Genomic DNA, 23882 nt, shown 5'->3' with positions numbered 1-23882 from the left:
AGCACACGGTACAAATCTTCAGCATTCATTTACCTCTGAGAGAGGCAGATGGAGCCATAAAGGGTCAATTAACACCACAGGCACCACATGCCCTGTGTCAGTGGTTCCCAAACTGTTTTTGGCTCGAGACGAGAATGAGAAAACAGTCTCCCCAGGATCTAGTGAAAACAGCCCATCTACAAGCTTACAGTGTGTCGCGAAGATGCTACGGGTTGTGAGCGTGTAGATATATTCAATATATTTTATTTATGGAATTATTTTTTTCATTTTATGAACAATTGTGAAATATATATATATATATATATATATATATATATATATATATATATATATATATACTGTACATACACCACAAAACATGAATCAGGCTTGAATGCAGTTTTATACAATAAAAGCTGCGAGGTCACAGGCGTGGCATTTGCATTGACTTCCCGGACAAGCCATGTCGTTATCATGACATCATAAGTGGTCATCTTTTCCTTAAAATAAACAATCTTGCTGGAGGCATTTATCTGGTTACCATGGAAACAGCTGTATGAGAGCTGTCAGAGACAGCTCATTCCAAAGACGTCTCCCGACACTTTGTTTGAGCATAAATTGCCTCATGAAATGCCTATGGTAAATGCCTAATAGTGAAACATTTTGTAAAGGAATTGAGAGGAGTGGGCCACCTTCAATTATCTGATTTAATTTGATGGTTTGGTCGTGCCACCTTCTTCAAACCTTTTTTTTTCCTGATTTCGGTTGAATTGTCCCCTCATTATGATAATTATGTTTCATAATTACTGAGCCTATTTTGTTCACGTGTTGTGTGGTGTATTTGTGTACAGTATGTGCATGTGTCTGATTTCATGGACGTATATGTATGTACAGACAGACAGACAGACAGACAGACAGACAGACAGACAGACAGACAGACAGACAGACAGACAGACAGACAGACAGACAGACAGACAGACTGACTGACTGACTATCTCACCAGTAGGTTATTGTTGGGCAGAGGGGTCTCCATCAGCAGGCTGAGAGCATGGGGGTCAAATTCCATGTTCTGCTGAACATCCAACATGAAAGCGGTCTTATTTCTCAGTATCTCCCCGAACATCATCACACCTGTGGGGAAATGAGGCCACATGCAGTATGTGTGTGTGGTCATTAATCACATCATGTGGGTCATTAATCTTTATAGGATCCTGTTCCAGAAATGACACTATTACGAAAGAAGTAACATGTTCTCTTTGAAGATAATTGTGGTGGAGAAAATAAAAAGAAAGAAAATAGGTGATCTTTTCTATACACTATAGAGCGTCGCAGTCCCTCCCCCTTTCAGAACAACGAGTGGCCCAGGAAATGAATCCCAATGCATTTTTCCCATAGGCATTTCAAAACGTATTTATTTAAAGACCTTTTAAGCATCGTACGAAGCCAACTCTTGTTGACATGACAAATAATGACAACACACACAATATTTTGGACCAAACAAATAATTACAAAGAAGAAAGAAAAGAAAAGAAAAACTTTCTAATTCTTTGTTTGGCCCGAATTTTTTTGTTTGTTGTCATGATTTGTCACAACAAGAGTTGGCTTCGTACGACGCTTAAAAGGTCTTTAAATAAATACGTTTTGAAATGCCTATGGGAAAAATGCATTGGGATTCATTTCCTGGGCCACTCGTTGTTCTAAAAGGGGGAGGGACTGCGACGCTCTATAAGGACAAAACAACAACATTCATTGAATGACAGGGTCTGCTGAAAATTGCTTGTAGTGGCTATTCTCACCTAATGTTCAGGCCCAGAATGAGGCTGCTAAAGTTGGCACAATGTAATGGTGAGCTGCGGCTAAGTTATTCTTCCCCATCCCCCACATGGAGGAACATTGAATCACACTCTTTGAAGCTCCCACTGCCCGAATATCTTTACTCTAATTCGAGTAAAAAACTGATCAAATATACAGCTAATCCTATTGTTAAAAACATGATTAAAGTTTGGCAGGATGTCAGACTTTATCTTTTGGATATCCAACCCAGTTTTCGATTCAGCCCAATTTGAGGAAATTGATATTTCACCCCAGGAAGGGCGGATGGGGGCTTCAAGATATGGGCCAAGCAAGGGATTAAACAATGGAAGGATGTTTTTGACAAAAGGGGGAATCTACTCTCTTTTGATGAACTAGCTGCAAAATACAATTTACCCCGTACACACTTCTTCAAGTATTTACAACTCAGAAGCTTTATAGGGGTTAAACAGGTGAATTCTCTGACACTCCCTCCCCTGTCAATAATAGAAAAAGAGCTTATCAGAAACCCCTTTAATAGGGGCATCATTTCTGATTTATACTCTATGTTAGTAGAATTCTCTCCTGAATCCTCTGAATCTAAATATAATGCATGGAAGGCTGATCTACAAGAGGAATTGACATTGGAAGAGTGGAGCTCAGCCTGTATGGATGCTCAGTTTTAACACTCGGTTAAAACTGTTGCAATATAATTGGCTGATGAGGGTCTATATCACTCCAGAGAAATTAAATACATTTAGTGCAGATATTCCAGATACTTGTATCAGATGTGGTAAAGACAAAGGTACACTTTTCCATTGTCTGTGGGCATGTCCAAGAGTGAAAGAATTCTGGGAAGAAGTGAGGAGGGAGATTCAGAAGATATTGTCGATAGATATTGAGCTTGACCCAAAACTGTTTCTATTAGCTCTTTACCCACCTGGCCATAAGATTCAGAGTAGTGAACAAAGATTTCTAGATTTATGTTTACTACAAGCCAAAAGGGCTATAGCCTTATCGTGGAAAAAGATAGGCAAACCCAGTATTGCTCAGTGGTTTAGGGAGTTATCATCGTGTCTTCCTCTGGAAAGAATCACTTATACTTTGAAGAATAAACAGAAGATGTTTGATAAGATATGGGGACGGTTTATCCAATATATTACGGTTAATGATTTATCTTATTTAATGGTGGAAACTGAAAATGTCTAATTGTATTCTCTGCAGCTGTTTGGTCTTGTGGCCATAAGGACTCTGTTGTTGTTACCATTCTAAGTGCCCTTATTTTCTTATACTGTATTTTTATATGTATGTATTGTATGTTTTGGTTTTGTTTTTTGTTTGTTTTTCATTTTAAGTAATTGTATTGTCTGTATTATGCATTGTTTTGTTGTATTGTCCGTTTGTAAAAAAGAAAAGAATATTGTTAAACAAATATATATATATTCTTCCCCATCAATGAAGGTACAGTACATTATTGTGGAAAGGAACTCTTAATTCTTAATTGGACTGCATGGTGTCTGCTTTGCAACACAGCAGGTCATTTTACAATTAAAGGTGTCAATGGATTCTTTAATCAGCAGAACAATGTAGGGGAATGCGTTGGTTGGGAATAACTGCATGCAATGTTCTAGGTGGGGTGAATTTCCTCCTTGTGTGCTGCGTTCGACATGGCCAAAGAGTTGATTGAAGTGAGTATGTAATTAATGTACTACATGGCACTGTGGCTTGTCAAGTGATGCTATTACATTGTGATCATTATTATTTGAATTAGAGAGCGGTCTTGCCTGGGGAGGTGACATTGAAATCCCGCAAGCTGCTGACGTTCAGGCCGAAACTATCACTGAACACAGTGGACCTGCAATGACACGCACGCATGCAGGCACGCACGCACACGCACACACACGCACACACACACACACACACACACACACACACACACACACACACACACACACACACACACACACACACACACACACACACACACACACACACACACACACACACACAAATGTCATGTACTGTACAATATATTGCTCAACAGTGAAAGGGCATACATGTTACTGGTAGAAATATTTGGTTTGTACTTTGTACAAAAACAAAACCGTTTTTGTGGACACTGCAGGCTAGCAGCTATACCTGGCATGCACTGTACTTGACAAGTGGTGTTGACAGTGGGCCAGTGGCTCATAAACTCTTTCTCTATCTCCTGTCTTCCTGGTTATTTTCTACTATTATTAATATCATCACTGTCGGGTAAAACCTTGTAGCCTGTCTCCATATTTATTTTTTCATAAATGAATACCCTACATCGTCGTATGGCATTGGCAGTGTTGATCATAATTAGCCGATCTACAGAATGTTGTGAGATTGTAGGTCGGCTTTCACTATTTCAGAAAAAAATATTAAAAGTGAAAGTTTAGGTGAGTCTGTGATACATGTTTAACCAATGAAAAGTATTATCATCATCAACTTGTATTAGCATGTGACTAAATATTAACTACACAAGATCCATCGAAAAAACAGGTTCCTTTCTGTAATTTCCTAGAAAGTATTGGTTTTGGAGAAACAAGGTCTGACAGCGACGAACAAATCAGATATGTCAACAACATTGAGTCAAAAACAACGTGGTACCAGTCTGAGTTGACGTCGTAGTTGCTGGGATCCCCGATAAGGATCTGAAAGATACTTTCGGACAGCTCAGACGTGTTCATCAGCAGGCCCTGGGCCAGGAGCTGCAGGCTGGGCATGACGATCTCGCACATCAGACCAGGCTCCATGGACACTGCCTGCCACAGCCCATGCACAGAGTCCATCTTCTCCAAGGCACACACCTGCAACACGTAAAACCATCGTTAAGACCTGAGGGCTGAGGCCCATTCTACAAATGCCTCAGAAAAGAAGTTCTTTTTTTTAAATAGCAGTAGTACAAGCTTGCAGCGCGTCACTTTGTGGTGGTGTGAGCTTATACAATCTGCTACATTTTAACAACACAAAAAAAATCTAAAATGACACAGTTGCTTTCCCGGTTTTAATGAGTTAAATTATAAGTGCATTTACTCAAATAGGCTACTGTACTTACCGTACATTAAGTAAAATTATGAAGTAGATTTACTTTGCTTGAGCATTTGCTTTTTTTCAACACTTTATACATTCTAGTCCATAAGTACTTTTTACGCCGTTACAATTTTTTTTAAATGTACATGTTATTGTTACTCTGCAGATTCAGATTATTGTAACAAAACATGCATATAAACCAATTAAGCCCTATAGCGTAAATTAAGCCGGCATCCAGACCTGCTGTGTCAGGTGTCCTACTATCTCTGCGAAGCGGTGGTCTGTGGGGCTGGTGCTGAATAGCTCTGATGCTGTTAGGAGGGTCTGCTGCATGAACATCAGGTTTTCTGTAGAGAGAGAGAGAGAGAGAGAGAGAGAGAGAGAGAGAGAGAGAGAGGACAAAAGAGGGAGAAGAGGGCAGCAGAGTCTGTGAGGTGACAGCATAACATGACATCCCGCTGGGCTTCATTATGACTAGCACCATTTGGAGGCAGCATCGCCAGACTGCGAGCAGCAAATGATGTGCTTAAAGTGGAGCCCTGTGCAGAGCTGATGGGGCCAACAAGGTCGGCAGTGCTCTCCACCGCTGCACATTTAGAACACATATGACAAGCCCCAAGAAAGTCAAACACCACCCCAGGGCGGCGAGACGTGAATATTTAATTAGGCCAAAATTAGACAATGACGCTGTTAAATCTCCGGTGCATGCCAACACCTAGAGGCCGCTGAAAATTACAACAGCTCGCCACGTGTGCTGGGAGAATGAATGAGGTTACACGGGAGTACAGCTGTTGCCGCTCACTGAGTTCTATGTAAGATAAACATTATCACACAAGTACAGCAGCCAATTAAAATGAGGTCATGGACGTCCGCTCAAGTGCGTGGGTGCCAGGCGCGGCATTTGGGGAGGGAGTGTGGAATAAGCGATTGAATTCTACTTTGCTAATGAGATTTAATAAGGTGCTGAGTGGCTTTACGTTGGAGAAGAGCCATATGGCTCAGGGGTTCTTTGGGAGCTCCAACTAAGCCGACATTGAACCCTGAAAGCACATATGTCCAAAATGAATTATGCCCCGCTGTAATCATACAGACAATAACAACAGCATTAGCAAAAAGCGCGATGAATCCCCCAAAGGGCTTTGAAGGTCAGAGTAAAACGCTGAAGGTTTCTAAGCAACATGATTCATGGTTTGCACACACTGACATACCACGTAAATTGAAATAATGCCCACCGACAATTAAGAGAAAGTACAGTATACCGTGGCAGGCTGCACATGGGGCTGAAACAGTGAGAGAGCTACAACAGAGGTACAATTAGACCTGACATGGATGAAAGCAACAGAGAGAGCCAGTGGGTGAAGTTAACTTGTACAGATAGCAGGAATGAAGCAAGCATATCCGAGGAAGGAAGGCACCAATTGGGGATTCCCTATTTAACTAGACTATCTGACATGCATTTCTCACCATCAAGCCGTCCTATAGAAACAAGCAGGCTTCTCATCGCCCAGAGACTGAGTGAGTCAGAGGAGTGATAGTTTGTAAATTAAGAGAAATTAACTTACCTTGAGATTCACTGGCAAAGCCACTAGCGACGTTCTTTATGAGTCCGGCGAGAGGGAGGCCGTCGGGAATCAAGTTAACAGCTTCCATCAGCAGATCCATCGACAGTCTGGGAACGATTCAAAGGGAAGCAATTTATTACCAGGGAACATTTACAGCACTTTGAAGATGCACCGCTTGATATTTTGCTTACATTATTTGAAATAATGCAAACAAAAAGCTCTGTGAGTGGCTTTTCATTTAGCTTTGTCTGCTATTTTTAAGAGGCTACATAATATGGGAGGAAGGAAGTAGTGTTATTGTTCTGTCTTTGTGTCTCAAACCACCTACCTTGGTTGCATGGAAAGAAATTAACCTCCAACCATATTGGTAAAAATCTGTGTTTGAGGACAATGTAAAGAGACTATAATGGTCGTTAGCATTATAAGCACATTACTAGCAACTTACGTCTGGACATTATCGGGAAGGGTGAGGTAGGAGAGCACCTCCAGGGCAGCGTCAATGGTGTCATCCTTAGAGGAATTCAAGGCCCACGGCAAGTCCTTGGTCACGCCCTTCATCACCACACCCAGGTCCGTGTTGGAGAAAAACACATGAGCTGTCTCCACAATGTCTGGCACTGTGGGCGGAACAGAGATGGCTTCGAACAGGCTAGGGTAGTCAATGAAGAACAGGTCTATAAAGTCATCCATGGGCTCCCTCATTGGCTTCCACTGAGCTTCACGCCGGTGGCGTCTGGGAGCCGTGTGAGAGCTGGCCTGCTGCTGCTGCTGCTGTCTCCCAAAGTCTCCCTTATACCCTTTCAGGAATTGCTCTAAGGGTGCCATGAAGTCACCGGTGCTCCCCATCTGGCTAATCATGTCAATGACATTTGCGATCAGCATGTCAAACATCTCGGGTAGTAGATCAAGCATTCTGAGTAGTTCAAGCATTCTGTACAGGGACTGAGTCAGAAGGTCTGTTCCGGTGGCTTGGGTGGAGCTCCACCATGCCAACACCTCGTACATCGTCTCCACAAGGAGGGCGGTGTCGTTGGAGGCCACAAACTGCTCCATGGCCTGGTAAATCATGGGCACGTCCCCAAACATCTCCGTGCGGATCGCCAGTTGGACCACTTGTTTTAATAGGTCGACGAGAGTCGTCCCGTTAAGGCCAGAGACGTTCCCCCACAGCAGCGGTAGGACGGAGTCAGAGCTGATGTTCAGAGAGGTCAGCAGCATGTGCCCGGCTTCCATGAGGAGGTTCTGGGCAGAGCTGTCGTTCTGGACGTGCTGGACGTTTTGCAGGATGTGGGTCAGAGCTTTGTCACAGGCCTCCACATACACCTGCAGGGACGGGGCCACGCGCAGCAGCTCGTCTGTCAGCAGATCCATCAAGTCCAAACTGCAGATGAGAGAAAAGTGATTCATTAGGCTACTGTTCATTTCTCACAACTCATGCGACAAGTTGTGAGCTTGGAAATCTGCTTATTTTCACTATTGTTTGTATTATTTGTATTAGTCGTGTCAAAAATAATCGATTCAGCAATGCATTGTGTCATCATCAATAATCGGAGCCTAAATATTATTATATATAATATAATATAAAATTATAATTATAATGAATTATAATATTAATTGTGTTAATATTCAGTATATCTGACTGCTTGTATTGACTGATAAAACATTTGCCATGTTCTGCAGTAATAAAGAAAAGTGTGATGCATTGCAATCCATCGTAGAAAATAGTTGAATCGTTACCTGGTGAATCGTATGAATGAAAAATGAATTGTGAGGGCAGTGCCAATGCACACCACTACTTCAACTTCACCCAAAACGGATTATTTTATTCAAATCAATTACATTTTCATAAGATATTAAACATATTACGGTAGTAACCGACAGTGCACCCACAACTTGTATAACTTGAACTTACCATTTTGTTTGAGTGTTGCAGCAGTGTGCACCTCAACATCTCCTGTATGTCTACAATGCTGTTAGTAGACATACCAAATACAATAATTCCTTAGAGCTATAATTTCTCAATTGGTGCCAGATTTAATCATCATCCATCACATCACATTTTAAAAACTTATTCACTTCATTTTCTCATTTCAGCCTAGATAATAGACTTTGGATTCTCTCCACTGTGATCAATGATCTATAACTCATGCAGTCAGACATGATTGATTCCGAGAGATATGCAGAACGCGATCCTTATCGTCATGCCCAGTTCATTATTACAGCAGGCGCATAAAGGAAAATCAATTTTAAGAGGGAGTCTCGGCTAACTCAATCACGGTTAAACCACTGTCTGTGCAGACCTGCCTGTTTTCAGCCAAAAGAGTCACAAACTAAATTAACGTACCAGGTGCCTCATGTAGTTTGAATCAAATTGGCTCATCTGGCACAATGCTATTTTAACAGTCCGCCAAGTTTACGTTTGGTGGAGGTGCTTGCATGTGCACGTGCACGAGTAGGTGTGTAGTTTTGTGAGAGAGAAAAAGAGTGTATGTTTGTATAGTATACGTGTGCGCAGTGCACGCATGCCTTCATGTTATTCATGTGTCTTGTATCTTCCGACTACATTTACTGTAGCAGTAAAACATGTAATAAACTGTGCCCGGAGCGTAGAGTACAGCACAGCATCACCACACGACTTTAATATACAGCTTATGTTAGCAATCCCATCATGTGGACGAGGGTGCTTTATGGTTCTGCACATCCCGGGGCTGTTGATAGTCACCTCTGCTTCAGCTCGTTGTCCTGGAACTGTTTCAACCAGTGCAGTTCTGCCTCTGCGCTCAGCGGCCGGCCCACCAGGTGGTCCAGCTTGTCACTGAAGGCCATGATCAGCCCGTCTATCGCCAGGCCCTGGTTATGGTCGGCCCGGTAGAGTGCGGAGAGGGCCTCGACGATGCTGGTAGCCATGGCACTGACGGTCACCGTTCCCATCCCCGCATGCTACACAGGCAACATACAGAGTTACAGACAGTAAAGAATAATATGGTGACGGCTGGTACTGGACAGATTGGAGGGTGAGCCAACACTGCCACCCAGTGGCAAACATGTTAATCTTCTCATTCTTCTCTCAGGAGTAACAGCAGAATGTATATTCCTTTAAATCAGGGGTCTCTAACATTTTTCAGGCCAAGGACCCCCTCAGCTGAGAGAGAGATGGATCAGCATTATAATTAGTGTTGTGTAAAATGTTGTGCATTATCGGATTTTCAATTCTTAGTAAACTCGACCTTTCGCTCTGTACTTGGTTCACTCTTTTCCCTTCTACATAACCGATGTACATGTACATCTGCTATTTTCGGCGAATGTTCCCCTCAGAATTGAGATGGTAGGGTTCAAGAGGTTTGTAAAAAGAAGTTCCTATCACACAAATATTTGGCACTCTGCAGTAATTGACACATTTTAATAGTTAATCAAGGATGAAATAAACTCACAGGCATGGTCAGGTTGTGATACATGGCGTTGGAAGTGGCGTAGGCATCGAGGACAGACTGGAGGCTGACGTTACACCACATGGCCAGGGCCGCCTGGCTCAGTCCGGCTGCCTCTCTCACGGGCTCCCACAGCCTGACAACCTCACTGCACTGCAGTGTGTCGTTAGCCTGAGGGGTCAGAGCATGTGGACAATAGAGGGAGCGGATTATTACGTCTCGAGTGTAAAATTGTTCATAGAAAAAGAAAAACCGTTCGGGTTAGAAGGACAGGGGTTTAAAAAGAAAACTGTCACATGGAAACAAAAGACAGGGTCACAAGGGAGATGTCCTAATCTCTCCACAAGGAAAGAGCAAGCGTCTCACACAGGTATCACCGGCTCTTGTACAGTACAGTACAGTACTACCCTGAGGTGCAGAACATGCAGACATACTAACATACTGTGTAGAGACATAATACTGTATTAAATCCGATATACTAGTTGACTCTACTTGATGAAGACAGCCAAGCGTGTGAACTTAAATGAAGATCTACTATTCTCACTGAATGTTCGCCCAAGAATAAGGACGCTAGAATGTATGTGTTTGAAACACATGACATCATTGTCGTTGAAAAAGGACTCTACAATATATGTGAAAGAGCGATGGGAAAAAGAGTTGAGCATTGATATAAGTGATGAAGTATGGATGAATATATGGGAAACGCAATCAACAACCACTAATTCCTTGACTTGGAGAGACTTTTGTTGGAAAAACCAGATTTGCTTCTTTATTACTCCAAAACAGAAGTCCAAACAGACTGGCAACTATATGGACTGTTGGAGAGAATGTGGAGATACAGTGGTTGATCATGCACATGTCTTTTGGTCTTGTCCTGTAATTCAAACATTTTGGAAGGAAGTGACAACACTTATCTCAAACATTATGGGTTTTGGAATAGATGATACATTCACATATTTGACAACTCCCAGATGGGCTAAATCAGGATGACTCCTACTTACTTAAGATTTTACTTGTACCAAGCAAAAACTATTCTTTAAAACTGCAAAAAGAGCTGGGTGAAAGAAGATGGGAGAAATGGATAGAGTATTTAGCTGGGGGGTGGATATGGAGTGAATATGGGCTGTGTCTTTCCGGTTGTCAATGAATGTAAGGAATCCAAAAGTCTGTAATATGTATTGTTGTTGCTGTACATCCCATGACCTCTTTTGTTTTTTCGTTTTTTTTTTTTCCGTCTTTTGTTTTTTATTCTGTTTTTTACTGTTTATGTTTCTGTTTTATTGTATGCCTTGTTTGTCTTTTGTGTCTGTCTTGCTTATTATTATAATTTTTTTTAAATAGTTCAAAAAAACAAAACACATCATCATAGTAATATGTAGGCTACATACCAACGCAATAGAGCTCATTCACTACAGTGTTGGTGCATATGTGTGACAACTCCTAGACTATGGCTTGTTATGACCTTCTGTTATTGCATTACTGCTGTTGTTGTGTTGTCTGGCTTTTGAATCAGATATTTTGTCATGTGAGGACAAAACCCAGCCATTACGTACAGGTGTGTCCTCACGATAGGGGTTTGAGAAAGCTTTAATGTCACGTATTCACTGAGAAACAGACTTGCTCTTGTGTTTTAGCACCAGGGCAAGGGCAGCTTTCAATGTACTGTCTGTAGCATGACGGCCTTAATGATGGGACAACAGGTTCATCTGCCTCCATAGTCACACTTCATAATGTAATACACCCACACACACACACACACACACACACACACACACACACACGCACACACGTGTATGCACAGCACACAGACACACGTGTGCGCACAGACGGGCACAGTACAGCTACAAGTACACATGCTGTACTCGCTAAACCTACTGCAATCCCACAGTATGTAAGGTAATACTTGGGTTGACCGCTTTCTTTTTTTTTATTTAAAATTTTATCCCATGATTTTGTAACCCAGTTTTTGTTTTCACCCAGTGCCAATTATCTAATGTAATCCTGGGCGCTACACTTCCTCTGCCAACCTGGGGGGGGCAGCGGACTGACCTCATGCCTCCTTCTATGCATGAGGAGTCCAAGCTGCTTCTTTTCACCTGACAGAGGGGAATTTCCCCGGCCGGACGTAGCGCGTGGAAGGGACACGTTATTCCGACCAGTTCCTTTCCCCTCCATCAGGCGCCCCGGCTGGCCAGGGGGAACCCAGGACCTTCTAGCTGTGAGGCGACAGCACTACCAACTGTGCCACCGTGCCCCTAACATATGCTCCAAGTCAGGCAGTGTGGGGTCCGTCTCATTGACCGCTTTCAATTTGAAAATCTGTCATCAAGGGTGGAGAGACAAGAGGCAGACTAACCTGCTGGGTGGAATGTATTGTATCAGAGATGGCTTTCTCCATTCTCTCTGTCACTTCAGATAGGTTGAAACGACTGGTGTTCACAGAAAGAACAGCTTCTTCCATGAGATTCAGTACAGGTCCCTGGAGACTCCATACAAGAGCTGAGGGGAAGGAGAGACACAGGGTTTTAAAAAAACTCTGCCGTCGTATTCCATACTGTTACTTTACTGCATTTTTTTTAAGGAATGAGTAATATCTCATTTTGGATCAAATGTCCTTAAATGTAATCTGTGACTTCATAAGCAACAGCTATAATACAAATCAAAAGCCAGTTATTTCTGTATTGATGGCCATCACTCTCACCTGTCTCTGCCATCATTTGGTTGATCTCGACACCTACTACCATCTCCAACAGAGACATAGCCGGTGGGATATCGTCCCAAAGCTCTGTCTCTTTGAAGTTGGATAGTACAGCTTCCAGCATCTTTTTAAGCCTGTCAGTGGACAACATACAAGTGCAACTTGGTTCAGGTTGTAGACAGCAAGCATTGAATAGTATCCTTAATTTACACCTACTGAATCATAGATATAGAAACCTAGATACCTCATTCACCCCTGCAGTTCATTGGAGCGACATGTAATCTTATGGATGCAGCCATATTAAACCCCAATATCGCGGATTCCAAAGTGACTGCTGGCCAATCACAGCGTGTCTTTTCCGGGACTTGTCCGAATCTAGGGTGTGTTCGAATACACAAGCGACCAGAGCAGCACCAGCAGAGTGCTGGAGTAGGAGGACACACTGCGCCTGTGAGGGCCAGTCAGATATATGTACCCGCTGTGCCAGGCTCATTTCCCAGTCACAAACATCATATTCGTGTCAAGGACCTCCAATATTTACAAGCGACTTCGGCGCCAGCCGTGAGGGAGTATGAATTGACTTTTATATAGCTTAACTAAAGTCGGGTCTGGGACCATTCCCTAACCGACTATTTTTCAGCACTAAATATAATATGAATCGGCCATTAGTCTTGAGCATTCAAATTGGAACCAAATGGACCCTTATGAGTCCATTGGTTCCATTTGAACGCTCTCTGAATCCGATTAACACGGAGGAATTGACTGCGTGTAGTGGATGGAGCGTGGATGTACCTCTCCCAGGTGTCTTGGTTGGCCTCCTCCATCAAGATTTGTTCCAGTACAGGCCCAAGATGAGTGAAGTCCTCCAAAGATGGAATAGTGATCGTCAAGCCCTGATCTCCAGTGAAAATGTGCAAGACAATATTCAGGAGTTCGCCCATCTGGACAGAAATAAGGGGGACAAGCTTTGGTTATTTTATGAACAATGGATTAGACACCATCTCAATAGTTTATTGCGAGCTTTCGGTTGTGTGACTTTCTGCATGCCTGAGTTAGAGAGTGTGCGGTTGTAGATTTTCCTTTGTTCATCCAGATTCTGTTCAGCTCCAGCACATCACCCATTATATCGCAACACTAGCAGATCTACAAGCTTTCAATGTGACACTTTTTTTTGGCTTAAGGCTTAATGGATCACCAAGAAAAGACAACACATATGCCATCTTATTACGATATTGAAGATTCAAAATGATATCTTGTCTCATAATATTGATGTAATCTTGAAATGTGTTATAATGTGTATAATGTGTATAATGACATGCCCACAATAGGGACGCCAGAGTACAGTGGTTAAAGTATTGTTAAAGCCTACTTGTCAAGTTGTGCTGTGTTTTGTGATAAACCTGAGGAATGCTGTAACTGATGCCAGTCCTACCAGTCCTGGCACCGCGTGGCTTGGAGTGGTTAATTAGCCCACTGTATCTGGTAAAGTGTCTGCTGTCTTCAAGGTTCAAGTTTATTTAGTGTCCCCGAAGGGCAAATTGGGTTGCAGCATAGACAGTACATTAAACAATGAATGAAACAGTACAGACAACAAACAGTTCACATAGCGGATACCAGAGTAAAAGGTGCACACAACCATTAAAGTGCAGGCGTTTAAAGTGCTATGCGATAGGTCATAAAAGTGCGTGTGCATAGACATAGGCACAAGATAATACAGTAAAAAGTAAAAGTGCTCATCATAAGGTTATATCCTCGATCTACGCACAGCAGCATTCAGTGTGTGAATAGAGACCGGGACAAAGGAATGTTTGTGCCTGTTTTTTGTGGCACAGGGGGCTCGCAAGCGAAGGCCGGATGGGAGAAGGATGTGCTCTCCGTATAGTGGGTGAGCAGCATCAGATCGGATACACAGGGCTTTGTTAAGTACCTGTTTCTTAAAGATCTGGTCTAGGCCGTTCATTTGTGAGCCAATGATTTTTGAGGCCACTTTTACAATTCTCCCTAGGGATTTTTTGTCTCTGATGCAGAGATTACCATACCAACAGATAATGGAGAAAGAAATGACGGACTCGTGCCAGAGTGACGTGTCTTGTGCCAGAGTTTCTCACGGGTTTCTCACGTATATAAGGTTTCAAGGCATTTTGGGTTTTTTAACCTTTTTTTACCTTTATGGTCATGTATTCATTCTGACTAGATGTTACGCATACACGAATATGATTGCATGCAATTATACTACAACTACAAAACAAAGTAAAAACAAAAGATGTTAAAACATGAAACAAGCTATTTTTTTGTAACAATGGTTATTTGTTTGTAATTAAAAGTGTGTTTTGTTTATTTTATTAATGGTTATTAAGATGTAATTACTAGAAAACAGGAAACAAAACCAAAGAATCTGTAAATAAACATGCTTGTTTTTCTCATTGTTACTTGTACATTTAGCTCTGTACCTATAAATCTGACTAAATCCCCCCCTCGCTTTTGCAAATCCCCCCATTGCTGCTAAAGTGTTACAGAAGCAGTGTCCTCCCTGTAGTTTTTAACCCCTTTATATCTTATTTAATCTATCTTGTTATTTGTATTGTTCTTTTAGTATTAGTATTAGCAGTCTTTTTATTTTGTTGTATATTGTAGTGTTGTTATTGTAGTGTTAGCCTACCAAATAAAACTTGATAGGCCTTACCTGACTAATGATTACAGGCAGGTTTCCTGTCTCAAAACTTGTCCAGAGACTCACGTTTCCTGCAATTATAGGAAATGAAGGTGACATTAGTAAGAAACCAAAATTGTCAACTTCAACTACTGTGAGAGTGGGACGTCAGGAGTGGCGTGTGACAGAGAGGCAAGTCTACAAGGAGACGACATTAAGTGAATGAGAAGAGTTTTGACACCGAAACAAAAAGACCTGTCCATACTGTATGTGCCAAGAACAAACGTTCATCTGTAACCGCCACACGTTTTACCGGTACGCCGTTTACATCTGCTGTGTGATTAACATGTGATCACATGAGATGAGATCACATGAAGTGCTCAGCCTAGCACGACAATCTTGATAAAAACCTGTAGTGTGTGAGGCGCCATTATTTTATAATCATGTAGTGTGTGCAACGCATGTTTAAGATTATAGGGAAGAGAATCTTATAAGATCACCATGTAGTGGGTGAATGGAATAAATAAATGAAAGAATAATTGCCAAGTGCTATAGACTATAGACTGCTATAGTGTGAAAGTTGATTGAAAAATGAAGTGCCTGCTGCTGCCCACCTACAGAGACACTGGGACTGGGACTTGCCTTGGCTGGGCTCCAAGATGAACTGAGTGACGTTAATGATCATAGAGATGTAGTCCTGGGCCATGTTTGAGGGAACAACGCCCTGGATCGTCTCCATCTCATTCAAAATGCTGTGGGAGACAAGACACATTATCACTGTTTGTAGATGGTTTCAGTTCAAATCGTTGGGGTCTGGCTGAAACCTTGTACGTCCAAAACTGGTAGGAAAGGCATGTAATTGCAGGTGAAAATACTAGAAAACAAAAGACAATTGTACTTTTCAAAAATAGCTCATCTACAAGCTCACAACACGCCACATCGATATGTGAACACTGTCATATGAGAAAGTTGCCATTTAGTTTATAAAAACATAAAAACATGAAATATGGAGATATAAGGTTTCTGCCTGCCAGTGACGAACTGCAAGACTCAAGGTCTAAATGAAAAAGTAAACATTGCAATATAACTCACAGCTCATTCCATAGGTTTGGTCCACTGGACATGGAGATGGTTTGGAAATAGGTGGTCACTATCTGGATTCCCGGCAGCAGATAGTCAGCAAACATCTCAGGCACCGTCTGCTGGACAAAGTACTCCAGTTTCTTGAGGATATGCATAGAGATGTTACGTGATGAGGCATATCCCATCTCTGGATTGAGGATGAGATGAAGTGAATCCTGCAGGATACTTAGGATGTTCTCGTGAAGTCCCACTGACACTGCGGTCAGGCTGTGCATCGCAATTGAGGCTACTTCCAAGACGGCGCCAGAGAACTGTGCACTCTGCAGGCCGCCTGGCTGTTGTGCCACCATAACAGCGATGTTCAGGGCCTGCGTGAAGTTACTTATGAGGGAGAAGAGGGCTTGTTGTTCTTCGCTAAAGAAAGGTGACATTGTCTGGAACAGCAGGTGGATGTCTGTGACCGGCGAGGAAGTATTTGTGGAATTTCTGCCCCACTGGAGCATGCTGCTGAAGATCGAGGTGACATTGGGGTGCTTCATCCAAACGTGTATGAGGTTTATCTGCTGTGTGATTTGGTTCTCAATAGAATACAGGATAGTTGTGTTGCACAACGGCTCTTGACCCAAACTCTGGAAATAGTCATTCTGACTCTCTAGGTTGAACATTATTAGCTCCATCTGACGCTGGAGAATGTTGATGACTGTCTGCCCGATCTCACTCATCCCTGCCCCGTCAATAGGGTAGCGGAGGTTCTGTGTCAATTCTTCCACCTCGTTACTGACAAATAAAGAGAAATTGGACTGTGCCAGTTGTAAAGCTACCTGCATTTCTGTGAAACGGTAGAGTGGGTAGAGGAGGCTGTTGAATGAGCTGGTGCTGGTGACATTCTCCACATTTTCCAGGTACCACTGGGCAATCTCCAGGTAGACCACCTGAGCATACTGGGGGTTCTCCAGCAAGGTAGAGTTGAGGGCATTCAAGGGCCCAGTGTTGATGGCTAGATTCAACAGACCCTCCACCACATTGATTTCGTTCATGATCTCGAAGGTGGTCAGATTCATTAGGTGGACACTGATCTTGATGTTAGTCAAAGCACTTACGTTGCCGATTGTACTAAGCAAATCCTGCACTACACTCAGGACGTTCTCACCGAGAGACAGTGGCAGGGGCCCTGTCACTGCGGTCAGGCTGTGCAATGCAATTTCAACTACTTCCACGATGGCGCCAGAGAACTGTGCACTCTGCAGGCCGCCTGGCTGTTGTGCCACCATGACCACGTTGTTCAGGGCCTGCGTTGCATTGGCAATGAGGAAGAGGTAGGTCTGTTGTTCGCTGCTTAAGAAATGTGACATGGTTTGTAGCAGATGGTGGATGTCTGTGCCTGGAGAAGGATTTGTGGAACCGTTGCCCCACTGGAGCATGCTGCTGAAGATTGAGGTGACATTGGGGTGCTCCATCCAAATGTGTATGAGGTTCAGCTGCTGTGTGATTTGGTTCTCAATAGGATACAGGATGGATGTGTTCAACAATGGCCCTTGACCCAAACTCTGGAAATAGTCATTCTGAAGCTCTAGGTTGAACTTCAAGACTTCCACCTGCTGCTGGAGAATCTCTATGACTGTCTGCCCGATCTCACTCATCCCTGTCCCATCTATAGGGTAATGGAGGTTCTGTATCAATTGCTCCACCTGGTTATTGACAAATACTGAAACACGGGCATAGAGAAGTTGTACAGCCACCTGCATTTCTGTGAAACCTAAGAATGGGTAGAGGGTGCTGTAGAATGAGCTGGTGCTGGTGGCATTCTCCAGTTCTTTCAGAAACCACTGGGCAATCTCCAGGTAGACCACCTGAGCGTACTGGGGATTCTCCAGCAGGGTTGAATTTAGCATGTTATATGGGTAGGCGACTAGTTTCAACAGACCTTCCACCATCCTGACTTCGTTCATGATCTCGGGGGAGTTCAGATTCATCAGCTGGAGGTTCATCTTGACGTTAGCCAGAACGCTGTTCAGGACCTGCATGGTGGCCATGTGCGGATCAGAAGTGAAGTCGGCGTATGACATGAGATGAAGTGCATCCTGCACGGCTTTCAGGATGGTCTCCTGGACAGACACTGGCAGGGGGCCTGTCACTGTGGTCAGGCCGTGCATTGCAGTTTGGACTGCTTCCAGGACGGCGTCTGAGAATTGTGCGCTCTGCACGCCGTCTGGCTGTTGTGCCACCACGAGAACCTTCATCAGGGCCTGCGTGACGTTGTCAATGATTTCGCTGCTGAAGAAAGGTGACATGGTCTGGAGAAGCTGGTGGATGTCTGTGCCTGGGGAAGAGTTTGTGGAATTGCTGCCCCATTGGAGCATGTTGCTGAAGAAAGAGGTGACATCAGGGTGCTTCATCCAATCACGTATTAGGTTCAGCTGCTGTGTGATTTGATTCTCAACAGAATACAGGACGGTTGTGTTGAACATTGGCTCTTGACCCATACTCTGGAAATAGTCATTCTGACTCTCTAGGTTGAACTTGTTGAGTTTCATCTGATACTGGAGAATCTCTATGACAGTCTGCCCAATCGCACTAATCCCTGTCCCGTCTATAGGGTAGAGGAGGTTCTTTGCCAAGTGCTCCACCTTGTTGCTGACAAATAAAGAGAACTTGGACTGTGCCAGTTGTAATGCCAGCTGCATTTCTATGAAACTGTAGAATGGGTTGAGGAAGCTGTCCAATGAGCTGGTGCTGGTGACATTCTCCAATTTCTTCAGGTACCACTGGGCAATCTCCAGGTAGGCTATCTGAGCGTATTGGGGGTTCTCCAACAGAGTGGAGTTGAGTGCATTCAAGGGCCCAGTGTTGGTGGCTAGATTCAACAGACCCTGCACCATCATGATTTCTTTTCTGATGTCAGAGGAGCTCAGATTCATCAGCTGAAGGCTCATCTTGATGTTAGTCAGAGCACTGTTCAGGATCTGCATGGTGGCCATGTGCGGATCGGAATTGAAGTTGCCGTAGGAGACAAGACTAAGCGAGTTCTGAATGACACTCAGGATGGTCTCGCGGAGAGACAGTGGCAGGGGCCCTGTCACTGCGGTCAGGCTGTGCAATGCAATTTGGACTACTTCCACGATGGCACCAGAGAACTGTGCACTCTGCAGGCCGCCTGGCTGTTGTGCCACCATGACCACGTTGTTCAGAGCCTGCGCGGCAGTATCAATGAGGGAGAGGTAGGTCTGTTGTTCGCTGCTTAAGAAATGCGACATGGTCTGGAGCAGCTGGTGGATGTCTGTGCCTGGAGAAGAAGGATTTGTGTAATTGTTGCCCCACTGGAGCATGCTGCTGAAGATCGAGGTGACATTAGGGTGCTTCATCCAAATGCGTATGAGGTTCAGCTGCTGTGTGATTTGGTTTTCAATAGAATACAGGACAGTTGTGTTGAGCACTGGCTCCTCACCCATAGCATGGAAATAGTCACCCTGAACTTCTAGGTTGAACTTTATGAATTTGATCTGATGCTGGAGAATCTCGATGACGGTCTGCCCAATCTCACTCAACCCTGTCCCATCTATAGGGTAGTGGAGGTTATTCATCAATTCCTCCACCTGGTTACTGACAAATATAGAGAAATTGGACTGTGCCAGTTGTACAGCCACCTGCATTTCTGTGAAACGGTAGAGTGGGTAGAGGAGGTCAGTAAATGAGCTGGTCATGGTGACATTCTCCAACTTTTCCAGGTACCACTGGACAATCCCCAGGTAGACCACCTGAGCGGACTGGGGGTTCGCCAGCAGGGTGGAGTTGAGTGCGTTTAAGGGCCAAGTGTTGGCGGCAAGTTTCAAAAGACCCTCCACCACCCTGATTTCATTTACAATGTCCGGGGTGCTCAGATTCAGTAGCTGGAGGTTCATCTTGATGTTAGCCAGAGCGCTGTTCAGGATTTGCATGGTGGCCATGTGCGGATCAGAACTGTAGTCTGTATATGTCACATCACTGATGGTTTTATTCACAAGCAATGGGATGAGGGACAGGATGGCTGTTTCATTACGCAGGTATGGTACATTGATCAGGAACCCAGTGAGCCCATTTACCAGTCCCATAACACACTGGGTTGTCACGCCCGGGGTATCCTGTGGCTCAAAACACTGGCGGGCTTTAACGATACCCAAAATATTAACCATGAGGTCGTTAATGTTTGCGGCCCCAGCTAAGGCTGCAATACCATTCAGCTCCACCAGGGTGAGGTTTGACTGTATCAGGGCATTCTGGACCTCGGCCACTGTAACGTTTGGTTTAGCCATAATCAACTTGATGAAATGCAGGGCCTGGTTAAATGGTTTCACAAAGGCAACATCACTTGGGGGGAGGAGAAGCGAGAACAAGGTGACTGTCATCTGCAGAGATTCGTGGTTCCTCAGAAAAGGGTTTGCTGGGGCCACGCTGATGGTAATGCTACCTTTTCCTTCTACCATTATCGCCACAATCTGCTCCAGGAGGGTGAAGATTTCCGAGACGCTGGCAGCACAGTTCTGACCCGTTGACGTACAGAATGACAGCTGATCCAATAGTGTTTGTAAATCTGCAATAAAGCCATATGCTTGCGCCTGGGCCTCAACAGGCAGGCCTGCCAGTATTTTCCCTAGAACCACCCTCTGGGCAGTGTCTGGCCCTGCCACTGTGAGGTTCTGAATGCCATCAGGGGTGACAAGTTTGAGGATGTCCATAGCAACAAGGTGGAGGTCAGTGACTTGGCCAGTGCTCAGCTGCCCGCTGGGTAAATAGAACTGATCCATTCTGCGCAACCTGAGAGCCGAAGCCAAGAATTCTTGCAGCTGGCGAAGGTATCCAAGGATAATATTCGTGGGGTCTCCATTGGGGGCATCCACTGCCCTCTTCAGCAGCTCTACCGCAGTGAGAATGGCCTCTGCTAGACCCGTTGAGGTCTGGTTGGTGAAAGGCTGGAGAGCCTCCCGGAGACGGACCACACCTTCTGGGCTGAGGGATTTTGAGTATGTGAGCAGAGTGTGCCCCATGCTGAGGGACAGGGGCAGGGTCAGGTTGCCCTCCAAAGACAGAAGCTGCATCAACATATGCTCCAAGTCAGGCAGTGTGGGGTCCGTCTCATTGAAGGCAAAGATGTATTGGTTTTGCCTCCCGAGCTTCACAGCCACGCCAATCAGCGTAGAGGCATTGAGGGGACCGTTGGCGTAAAGCAGGGGCATCAGAGGTGACAGGCCAGTGGACTGCAGCAGGTTGTGGACTAAGGGGAGCAGGACCTCAGTGTCGGAGAGATGGCTGCTGTTCAACCTTGTCATTGTCTGGAAAAAGTCGTCTAGGCCAGACACAAGGTTGCTCAAGTAGGCAGAGAGTCCGTCACCACCCGGGATTTCTTGTTTGAAGAATAACGCTGCTTGATGTTTCAGGACACCACCGTAGACATGCTGCAGCAGATTGACCGACCCCTGGAGACAGCTGCAGAGAGCAGAGAAGGACAAAAACAAGTTAGTTACTATTTAGCTTGTTAATGCTTTTCATTGGTTAAATACATATTTATGAAACCTAGACAGCAGCAAAAATAGCTGATCTATGGCTACGCATTGTGAGGTTGCACATCAGCTATTTTTGCAACTTTTTTCAATTTTAATGCTAGAGATACAATGTTTCTGCCTGCCACCAAAAATGCACTATATAAACTGTATATACTAGTGTAAATGTGTGCTATTCAAGCCATAGGATCTACATTTGTCACATTGCTGCATTGTGGCCCCTGCACTCTGCACATTACCTGATTAGAATTTGAGGATTGTTTGGAAGTGTCATCATAGCCTGGGATGTTGCTTGTACAAACTGTGGCCAGTTCAAACCAGTATCACAATCAAGAGATAAAGTGCTGATGTCAAGAGAACCTGGAGGGGGCAAAAATAAAGTAAAATTTAAATACATTTAGACAACACACCCAAAGGCGCGCGCGCGTGACACACACAGGGATGTCTTTAAATACTACATATCATTGGATGAGTATAGTTCACCCGCAAAAAATACTTAATTTCTATCATTTACTCACACCGTGAGAGAGAGAACTTTTGTTTGTATAGCATTCCTTTATAGTGATTGAAGAATCCAAAAACAAAGAAAATAGTAAATTGAGGCCAAGATTAACAGCAGCAAATCTATATAAAACAATTTGGTAAGAAAAAAAGAAACGCTCACATTGTAATCCCAATTGTGTTCTATAATTATGTCTTTGCAACTTTCAAAACACCACTTTATGTAGAAAAACGTTACTTTTTAATTCACTTCTGGTTCAAACTGTGCTGCACAAGTGAATAATGTACGTTGGTGTGCCTGTGGGTTCAATGGGAGAGCGGGTGTGGACCGCATGTGTCGAATGTGAAGTCGGTAGAGCAAACGGTTGTCGAGGTACGTGCATTACAACCGTACACACACGTACGCACGTACGCAGAGACGTGACGCATTTATAGTAGGATAATACTTTCATTCAACATACAATGTATTTAACATCATTATTGTTATTTATTATGACCAGTAAACTTAGTATTATTTATAGCTAATGCACCATGGCAATACATTTTACACATGCAGACAAATGTTGAATGCACCGTAGCCAAACAACACCCATTACTCTGTCCAGAGAGCATGATTTAATCTCCAACATAAAGATAGGATTGATCAAAACTCAGCTGGCACAGGCCTGATTTGGGCTTCTGGCTTTCATAAATGGCTGTGTGGAGAAAGCTCTCTAATTACGCTGTTTAGACAGAACTAAAGCGACATCGGTCATAAATCAACACACAGGTGTTGAGAAGTATCCTGATTGCTGAAGCTTTTAACATGAGCACACGGCAAACTGGACTAGAGCAGGTTGAAAGTGGTTAGAAATCAGGATACATACATACATACATACAGACTACAAAACTGCTGAGCCCAGCTACCAGCCCCAGTGGATTAGCTATCAGCCTACCTACGAGCTGGTTGGTTGCCAGGAGCGTTGTCAGGGAGGGGGCCACAGCACTAACTAACCCGGAAGCCTAGGCCTTACCCTGGCAACAGCTGAACTCCACACACAGTGGTGCCGACCTGAGGGCAGTGACCACCACCACCCACTGCTAACACCAGCCACACCACCAAGGAGCTACCACCGCAACACAACTGTTGAGCTTCCAGCTCGTCCAGGCAGCCACTGCAGCCAGCAACACCTGCTCTGTCAGCCAGGACAGCAGCCCCAGGACTCCCTGACTGGTAAAGGGTTGGGCTGATGGGTTGGTCACTCTTGGGAAATGTGTGGGACAATGGTATTAGGTGTGGGGGTAGTATTTTAGGTAAGACACCCATGCCTCATTGTCCAGACTTTTGTTAGTTATAAGAACCCAACCCTGTGTCATTGTTCGTTGTTCTTTTTGCTTGAATGGCACATGGGGTATGTGGTGTGGGTGGGTGGTCAGCTGAAATATACAGAGTAGCATGCGTTCCCAATGGGTATCGGCCTAGTTTTCCTAATTATCGATGCTTGCCAAGCCTAGACTTGTCTCAATGCCGTAGTTTGATAATTGAATAGTTTTTTTTTGTTTTGGTCTGATTTATAAAAATTGGTCAAATACGTTCACGACATCTCACCTCCTGGCTGT

At 44.0% G+C, this 23882-nt stretch overlaps 2 protein-coding genes across 2 annotated transcripts in view; both read right to left on the bottom strand.

The window, feature by feature from the left end:
- The window catches only part of abca12 (ATP-binding cassette, sub-family A (ABC1), member 12), a 58697-nt gene extending 57587 nt beyond the window's left edge, over nt 1-1110 (bottom strand). Inside the window, exon 1 of the mRNA XM_083777155.1 lies at nt 980-1110. Coding sequence (XP_083633281.1) covers nt 980-1105 — 126 coding nt within the window. The 5' untranslated portion in view covers nt 1106-1110. The remainder of the gene's footprint in view (nt 1-979) is intronic.
- Nucleotides 1111-3537: 2427 nt separating this feature from the next.
- LOC310866971 (uncharacterized protein) overlaps nt 3538-23882 on the bottom strand; it is a gene marked incomplete at its 3' end in the record, with an annotated part of 43227 nt that continues 22882 nt past the window's right edge. Inside the window, exons 18-31 of the mRNA XM_083776766.1 lie at nt 22022-22142; nt 16258-21708; nt 15808-15917; nt 15199-15257; nt 13308-13456; nt 12519-12649; nt 12174-12316; nt 9821-9988; nt 9112-9329; nt 6835-7770; nt 6390-6496; nt 5068-5174; nt 4405-4604; nt 3538-3625 (exon numbers count right to left, since the gene is read on the bottom strand). Of these exons, the coding sequence (XP_083632892.1) occupies nt 3538-3625; nt 4405-4604; nt 5068-5174; nt 6390-6496; nt 6835-7770; nt 9112-9329; nt 9821-9988; nt 12174-12316; nt 12519-12649; nt 13308-13456; nt 15199-15257; nt 15808-15917; nt 16258-21708; nt 22022-22142 (7988 nt within the window). The remainder of the gene's footprint in view (nt 3626-4404; nt 4605-5067; nt 5175-6389; nt 6497-6834; nt 7771-9111; nt 9330-9820; nt 9989-12173; nt 12317-12518; nt 12650-13307; nt 13457-15198; nt 15258-15807; nt 15918-16257; nt 21709-22021; nt 22143-23882) is intronic.

The sequence above is a fragment of the Protomyctophum parallelum genome (assembly GCF_964188405.1).
Source record: "Protomyctophum parallelum genome assembly, chromosome: 11".
Lineage (NCBI taxonomy): Eukaryota > Metazoa > Chordata > Actinopteri > Myctophiformes > Myctophidae > Protomyctophum > Protomyctophum parallelum.
This window is presented reverse-complemented; position numbering and strand designations above follow the sequence as displayed.